General features: G+C 33.4%; 1 protein-coding gene across 1 annotated transcript; it reads left to right on the forward strand.

Moving 5' to 3' along the window:
• Window positions 1-4,170: 4,170 nt before the first annotated feature.
• On the forward strand, window positions 4,171-6,044 carry LOC125208521 (ethylene-responsive transcription factor ERF113-like). Its single transcript, XM_048108154.1, has 2 exons — window positions 4,171-4,615; window positions 5,213-6,044. The coding sequence occupies exons 1-2, from the start codon at window positions 4,498-4,500 to the stop codon at window positions 5,755-5,757; spliced, it is 663 nt and encodes a 220-aa protein (XP_047964111.1). The 5' UTR covers window positions 4,171-4,497; the 3' UTR covers window positions 5,758-6,044.
• Window positions 6,045-9,126: the final 3,082 nt, after the last annotated feature.

Genomic DNA, 9,126 nt, shown 5'->3' on the forward strand with positions numbered 1-9,126 from the left:
ACTACACTTGGTATCACTTTTATCCATACATGAATATTATTGTATTGTTAGTTTGTATTTTTTGTGTATTTATTTGAATTTTTAGGTATTATTCGTTGTATTTCTAGATGTTGGATTATTATTTTTTTAATTATTTAAAATATAAATAAATTTGAATTAGGAAACTTTGAGATAGTGGAATCGATCTTTTAAAAATAATTAGATTTGAGTTATTTTCATAATATTAGAGTTTTATTAATTTAGATGTAACATCCCGGAATTTCGAACCCTAATTTTAGAGCCGAAAAATTTCCTAGTTAATGACTTAGGAGACGTGAATTAATTGGGGAACGAAGTTATGACCGAGTTGTGTCTAAGGTTGCGATGGAAGTTTGAAAAGTCAAACTTGTTGAATATATGACGTGGCATGTGAATATTTGAATTAAAGGAATTATGAGGTGAATTATTTGTTTAAGGGTGAGTGAGAATATTAGGAAAATTTCCATAAATTCTATAGCCACATAATTTTGAGATTTTCGACCCCTTCACTTTATTGGAGAAAGAATTCTATTTTTTTCGGATTTAATTTAATTCTTGGGATATTTATCCAAATTAAATCCAAAACCCAATTATTCTCTATTTCTTAATGAGAAAAATCGAACCCTATTGATTCTAGGTGATTTTCGAAAATCACCTATGTTTGGGAAGGAGGAATTATTTTATTGTTTAGTTGATCCCTTATTTGATTTTCTTCCATATCTAGAATTTAAATATTCTAGCAAATCTTACCATACCTCAAGGAGATCTTGCCATATCTTATTTTAGTTAATATTAAAAATCTATTCCTTATTTAAAAGGCATAGTACACGCCTATTTTCCTTTCTTCAATGGGAGGATTTTTATTTTTATTTTGCTCCATGATATTTTATTCTACTCCGTAAAATATACAAAACAAAATCTTGGCTAAATACAAGCCATGATTTTCGAAAATTCATGCCTAGAAACCCTAACTCATTTTTTTTATTTCTTCTTCCCTACTCCACAATATTTATTCTTATTTAATTGTGTAGAATCAAATCTTCCCAAATATTCTAAAGATCTTATTGAACCCTATAAATAAGAGAAACACCTAACCCTAGCCATCAAATTTTCGCCCCCACCCAAAGTACACGCCTCCCTCACTTCTCTCACTCTCTCAATTTTTCTTCTTCTATTCTCCAATATTTCGTCATCTTTTGGAGAAGAATTGGAGTTTAATTCAAGAATCTTGAAGAACCAAGGCTAATACTTTGATTTCTACCGTTCGTTTTCTCAAAAAGGTATTCTCATATTAATCTTCTTCTTCTAACCGATTAATCGTGCTCTTGAACCCTCATGCATATAGAACGAGTGAAAAAGGGGAATAAATTGATGATTGGGATGTATGTGTGTATGTGTGAAACCGTGTGTGTGTGTGTGAAACCGTATGTGTGTGTGCGTGTGTGCGGCGTGTGTGTGTGTGTGTGTGGCAAAACACTCATGTGTGATATATCTAGAGTTAAGATGTGAATGAGATTTATATGATGAACATGATTTTGATTGGTGATATTAAGATAAATCGATGGGAAAAGGGAAAGCGTTGAGACATGCATGTTTTAGGAGTGGATTTTGGAATTGATTCATGATATGTGCCTATGTGATTAAAAGGTGAAACCTCGGTTGCGAAGCAGGATAACAAAGGGAAAGAACATACTTGAAATCTAAGCAGTCGAGGTGGGCTTTATTCTTAAACTCTCTCTTATGTTGCAAATTTATGAATGTGGAGAGATAGGGTGGTTTAACTGTTATGGCATGCCTATGTCTGTTTTGTTGTGATATTGTGCGTCTGATGCCTAGTTTGAGAGTTCGCTCCATTGGGCTATAGGGCTATGGATATGTTTGAACGAATTCGGGTCCGAGTAGGGCCGCAAACCCTACCAGGCTGTGTACACAAGTGGGATCTGGAGCCGTCCTTGCTAGTCGGCTGGTCTCGTGGGCGAAAAGTGTGGCCACACTTTCGTCGCACCATGGAAATGTTGTGATTGTGGAAATTGATGAGAAAAGTGGGGAGTTGTTTGACTGGCCAGTCTATGGAAATATTTTTGTGATACTCGTTGAATATTTATTTTGATAATTGTTTAACCTCGAGTTCACTATGGTAAGGGTGGCATAACTTATAAAATGTTTTGGCAACGAGTTCACTGAGTATTTCAAAATACTCAGCCCTGCATGTGTTTTCCTTATGTGCAGGTTGAACGGCGACGAGCGGTGGCGGGTGTTGAGCACATTAATAAAATAAGATGGATATTTTGAACTTCGAGTGTAGTTGTGTCTTCATACATAGCTTCACTTCCTCTTGGTCGTTTCCGCTGAATTTTTGAAACACTCTAGTTTTATTTGGATATTTTGCACTTGTGCCTTTTGGTTTAGAAGCTTGAGACTTGTTGTGGTTTTTGTTGAATTTATGTCGAACCCTTGATTTTTGATCATTGTCTATGGTATCTATTTTTATTTAAATCTTCTAGGTTAATTGTTGACTCATTGCTTTGGTAGTTCGTTAAATGCCTTGGTCAAACCTCTTAAAATGAAACCCTAGCCTATGTTTTTATTACTTTTAAGTCCGTTTTGGTAGCAGTCGCCGCATTTATTATGGATGAAACAATTGAGAAAAAGTTGAAACATTATAATTTAATATTTTTATTTTAAAAATCATGGTGTCAACTAGAATTTGACTAAATTTTATAATTTAAATGAAAAAAAAAATCCTTTATTGCATATACTGTAAAATATCAAATTTAATAATTTAATTTTAAACAACGTTGCCTTCTTTTAGTCTTGAAATAATGAAAAATATCAATTTCAATTTACCAATTTCACTTTATTTATTGCCATTTTTAACATTGCACTCGAGCGTGACACATTATCACCTTGTACTTTAATACTACAGCCGCCCATAATTTATAGATTTGTTCGAATCGCGGACTTTAGAAATTGTTTGACCTTGTAGATAAGAGCGAAGAAAAAAAGAAAGTAAAACCGACGTTCAATATTTGCCGATTTCACTTTAATTATTGCCATTTCTACATTGCACTCAAGTGTGTCAAAATATCTCTATTGTAATTTCTACTATCCCCATTTATGATTTAAAGACTTATTTTGATCCGTCGTGAATTTCGAAAAATTGTTTGACTTTGTGATTAAAAATGGTCGAAAAAAGTTAGTTGAACGTAGTTGATACCACTTTATATAATATTATTAATTTTATAATATAATGTAAATATATTGATTTAGTTAAATATATGATTCACTTAAATAAAAAAATACTGTAGTAAATAATTATTTAAATAGTGAATATCCGATCATTACTTTGTGGAGAGTATGAAATTTAGATCCAAGGCATTAATATTTATAACAACATACTAGTACTTAATTTTTTTGATGTCGTTATATATAGGAAAAGACACAAATAATCAGATTCATTATTCTTCCCATAATATAAACATGAGAATAAAAAGAAAGCACCGACGGTGGCGGATCAAATAATATTTCAAGAACCATTATATGCATATTATAGTATCACAATATAATATTGTGAATTCATCTCAATAATTTGATGAATTAATCTGTCATAATGGGTCTTTTTAATCAAATAGTAAAAATATCTCAGAATCGCGTGTTTGTCTTCTTTAATCAACCCCGTGTTAAAGTTGGTGAATTACTATACATATAATCATTCATTTAAACCCAAATATATCATTATTCATCTTCTCTAGCTTTATTTTCTTTTATGTCCACCTTAATTATTCAAAATTACACGAAAATTAGTCCTTACAAGTGAACTAACCACACACACACACACACACACACACACACAAACATATAAAGATCACTATAGGTTAGATATATGAAGAGATAGAATAGATACAAGAAATAGAAGGCACCAGATAGAAATGTTACACATGCATCTTGAAATGAAGACAAATGGCCAATCTTAGGTATATATCAGATCTGAAATGTTCCCACCTTAAAACTCTATCCCTTCATTTTCCTCATCAGATGAGATCCAGTGTTTGTGTATATCTCTTGTGTCTTCTTTCTACACACTAATCTACAAAATACTTTTGTCTCCCAAAGCTATATCTTCCTGCATCCTCAAATCTCTTCTTTTTCCTTTTCAGGATTTTTCTTTCTTTTTTATTTTTTCTTTTTCTGTTTTTCCTTAAAGTCATTCATGCCCATAATAAATACCTCTATTTTTCACTAGTATAAAAAGGGAAGCCCATTTGCTAATATAAACCATGCTTCCCTTCCCTTCCCTCAAGTCTAAAAATTATTCTTGACAGCAACATATGCATACAAGAAATATACATAGAAAAAAGAATTGATATTTATTTATGGAAAATTATTAGTACTAGATTTTTATTTTAAAAAATCACTACTACTACTAGGAAACAAGAATCAAGCAAGGTGGATCCAAGGCATGGAAAGAGGCCTCTTCCAATGGAAGCGTCGGCGCAGAACGCCGTGATTTCAGGCCTTACTAGGATTTTGGGGGAAGACGCTGCCCAACCCACCGCCGCCCCGCCGCCGGAGACTACTCATCAAGATCAAGATCAAGGTAAATTCACTAATCATTTATATGTATGTAAAGAGATTAATTTATGAGGTAATTCTGTGAATGAGTAAAATTAACCTTGATTAACACTTGCAGTTACTCCATGTTGCTTGTGGAGTTGATTTTGAATTTTTGGTTTAATTATATATGAGGATTTTGAAGGGTAGTTGTCAACTTAATTAAGAGTTGAATAAGAATTGTGTCAGATTTTGTGATTTGGCCAAGTTCATTGTATGTTACTTTCCGTAAAGTACTATCTCACTCTCTGAATGGCTCTAGAATTCTCTCTCACATCAAACAAGGGTTCCACGCTGCCAAATTTAATCAGTCACGTCTCTTGAATTATTACTTTGAAATGTGGGGATTTGAGTTCAGAGATGTGGAAACCCTCTCCACCTACCAACGATTTTTTCATGTTTGGCATGCTTAGTAATGCAAGTCGTTTTCGATTCTTCTAAGTATATCCCAATTTGTCTTTCCCATTTAGTCTAAGTCTGATTTGGTCAAGTTGGCCTAATCAAACATTTGCATAGTTAGATAGAGACAAGTTAATTTTCTTTTGTATTAAATCATTTAAAACATGGATTGAATTATATGAAGGGAGTGTGAAGAAGCACTATAGAGGAGTGAGGCAAAGGCCATGGGGGAAATGGGCGGCGGAGATACGCGATCCGAAGAAGGCAGCGCGCGTGTGGCTCGGAACATTCGACACAGCTGAGGATGCTGCACTAGCATACGATGACGCTGCGCTCAAGTTCAAGGGCGCAAAGGCCAAGCTCAATTTCCCCGAGCGAGTCCAAGGCAAGACCGAGCTACGCTACCTCAGCAGCGGCGCCGCCTCAGGAGGATCCTCCGCCGCCGCCGCCGTGGATCCCTTGCTGCACAACACCTTCCCTGGGCTTCAGCAGTATGCCCAGCTACTCTCCAGCAGCGACGCTGAATTCCCTTACGCCACCTCAGCTCTCTACAACAACAACAACAACCAGCAGTTAGGTTATGATTATTCCGCCTCCATGCCGGCGCCGCCGCCTCCGCCGCAGCCGGATTTTCATCAGTCGAGTTTTGGGGCTCAGTATGGCGGGTTTTATGGTTCGGATTTTTACAACTATGGCAAGTACTATGATCCTAGCAACCCAAATGGATGATTAATTAGCTATCATTGATCATCAAAATATGTTTTTATTGATGATCAGAAATTTTCAATAGTACTACTCTTGGATTTTGGCATGATCAGAATAAAAAGCTTTTGCTGTTAAGCAATTGTGATGACATATTGCTTGCATTGCATATGATCATTATGATCATTGCATCAATTAATATGTATGTTTCTTTCTTTCTTTCTTTTTTTCCATTGGAGATTTTGCTTTTTTCTTCGTTTAGTAAACATTTGTCCTCCAATGAGATAATAAATATATATGCTTGTTTCTTTCTATTCCATTGAAGATTTTGCCTTTTTTAGTTGTTTTTATGAACATTTATCTTCCAATTAGATAATATTGAGATACAATGTGATAAGCAAAAATGAGATTTGTATGATTTTAAATTAGTCATAGGGTTGGAAGTGAGATGATTAATTGTGGGATGCAATATAATCTTAACATTGTGGAGATCTGACAAGATACATTGTCACAGACAGAACTTTGAAGGAAAACTGCAACTAAATAAGAGATAAAATTAAACGTGGTCTTTGGTCACATGTAAACATGGCAATCGAAGTGGCCATATATAAGGATTAGAGTATGTGTTGGTGTGTGCTATATGACCTTGTACACAAAACGTGCAATAGGTGACTAATTTGTTAATTTCATGAGTTGCTCGTTGTTAGCATGCGATTATACTAAATTAATGGATGCTGGTTTGGTTTTACAGCTAAGATCGAGAACATAAAATGTCTATATGCATTATCATAGTTCTCTTTCATGGTGTATTTAGTTTAGTTACGTTTGGTGTAACATATGATACTTTCACATTACAACACACATAATTGACATACACACACATTCATGTGATATTGTGATTAAATGTGTGGTTAAAAACTTAAAATTACATCCGTTACATAACATCGTATTTATGTATGTATAATTCCAAACATAAAATTAACTTCTTTAAAAAACATATTCCTTTCATATACTCCACTTATGTGTTGTTGACCTGCCAAAACATGTCGTGGTGCTTGATTATCAAATACTTTGTCAGACAAATATTAAAATAAAAGTAAATCCTCCCCTCCCACAAATATAATACTCCAAATTAATTAAACTAATTAGTCTTGTTAATCCAACAGTTGGAGTTCGTAGAGAGCCAAAAATACTGTTTGCTGACTCTTAGTATGTTTTTAAATTCGATTTAAGACTGATCTTAATATGATAGTACTGGCGAACGCAGTGTTTTCTAAATAATTACTCCCTTCGAGCTTTGAGAAGGTGATTTGGTTCCAATTCAATGGTGACTTTAATTTGGTGACGATGGTGACTTTAATTTGTATATTGATTATTATAAACCAATAGTTTGATAAAATTTTAGTACTATGCAAGTATATAATGTTGGAAATTATGCCACATTAATTCTAGAAGAGATTAAGACTCTCCAATTTGGACAAATTCAAATATAGTATAATGTAACAAAAAAAAGATGGAATAATAATAGTGTCTTCAATTAGAAGCAAGCGGCTGATAATACAAAAGGTTTGGTCGACATCTTATTTTACTAATATTTTTATTACTAATCTCTTTACTTTGTTGAAGATTTTGGTATTGGACGGCTAAGGTTTCCAAGTACTTCTTAGATATAGCATGCAAAAAGCCTAAGGAACAAAATCTTAGAATAATGAGAAGCCGAGTTTCATGAAAGTGAAAAGGGGCCTACAATGTACTATTATTGAACCATGCGTGAGTTTAATTCAAAAATTATTCATTTGCTAATATTCCAACTTGCATGGAATCATTCTCTTGTTTACTAGTGGAGTTCAATCATATATAGAATAATTCATATTGGTCCCTCCCCATATCTATCCTCTTTCTGCAATTCGGTTCATATTATCATAAATTATATTATTGGTGAAATATATAGTACATTATATGTGACCCGATATCTTTAATTCGATTCATTGTACGTGTGATATTATATCAATGTAATGAAACATGATTTCTAATTCAATGCAATAGATCGAACACATGACATGCTGACATTGATATAGCTAAGTAAGAGGAGTAGTATTCATAGTACTATATGTCAAATCCAATTATGTGTTATTGAAAGTGAATTAGGCCGAGGACCACTATGATCAAAAGTAGAATTCCTTCTACTTTTAACATATAGAGATTTTTATTAATGAATAACTAAAGTGATGCTTGGAAAGTTCTAATTGAAAAGATTGTTACCATGTCAAGAAAAGTTAGTCTTGTATGTAGTAATGAAAATTCAAGCGTGCTAAGCTTAGCTCATGACCTGGAAAGATTAAAGCTACAAATTAAAATAAAAGAAACTTTTCTGGAAAAAAGAAAATCTGAGGCGTGGAAACTTGGATACGGATGTGATATTTGAGTTTTATAATATAGTTTTCTTTTATCCGTACAAATCAATGTAATTTATATGTATACTACTATTCAAAATTGTTTAGGTAATGGTAAGGGTGAATGACTGAATTCCACCTAGTCACGGTTGGAAATTAATGTGCGGATAAATACAAAGGTAGAGACAAAGAGGGAAAGGCTCTCCTCGTGAAGATTACGCATGTAAAAGAATGTGTTTAGTGGGCCTTCCAAAATAAAAATAAAAAATAAAGATCATATAGAAAGCCTAATAAATTAGATTTGGGCACGTCATTCATTCATTCATTTGCGCTACACATACACAACCAAAAAAAAAATAGCTAAGGAGTTAAGAATACTAACTTTGTAAATATATCATTAATATTTTAAAAAATATCTTTATTATTAGAGTTCTAATTAAAATTAAGAGATGGAAATGGAAATGCACTTTCTTTGCGTCCTAAATTGTATTTTTCATGAATTTCCAACGCAAATAATTGTGTCTCTGGTTTTGTTGTCTTAAAATAAGTTTTTTTAGTGATAGCTACACCACACTCAATATTGATTCCTAAATTGTATTGAGAATGATTTCTTTAGAGGAGATGTATGTAAACCTTTTCACACTTCGTGTGCTTCAGCATTTAGGAATCCATGAGTTTCGACTTGTAGTTTTCATCTAAATTATTACATGAGTGTGCGTTACACTAAAGAATCTATTGTAAAGAAAATATAGAACATCTCAAGTGTGAAACGAGAATAGCCAGCCTACAATGAACTAGTTCTTGTCTATGTTGACATGTCAGTAATTTATTGGATCTAACCTATGTGTTCATGATCAGTGCATAACATGGTTGCAGAGCAAAGTGTTTCAGTTCATACTCATTATTAGGAATAATAAGTTTTCTTTTGGTCCAGTTAAATCAACAGTAATTAGCTAGGGGTAGACCTGCCCAAGGTTTACCGAATCGGCGGTTAAAACCGAAA

This window comes from Salvia hispanica, chromosome 2 (assembly GCF_023119035.1).
Source record: "Salvia hispanica cultivar TCC Black 2014 chromosome 2, UniMelb_Shisp_WGS_1.0, whole genome shotgun sequence".
In the NCBI taxonomy this organism is placed as follows: domain Eukaryota; kingdom Viridiplantae; phylum Streptophyta; class Magnoliopsida; order Lamiales; family Lamiaceae; genus Salvia; species Salvia hispanica.

What these genes read in the sequence shown, in the direction of transcription:
- LOC125208521 (XM_048108154.1), top strand. Translation starts at nt 4,498, where the DNA reads ATGGAAGCGTCGGCGCAGAACGCCGTGATTTCAGGCCTTACTAGGATT. An exon ending in TCATCAAGATCAAGATCAAG is followed by an intron (nt 4,616 to 5,212) that starts GTAAATTCACTA and finishes AATTATATGAAG; the next exon opens with GGAGTGTGAAGAAGCACTAT.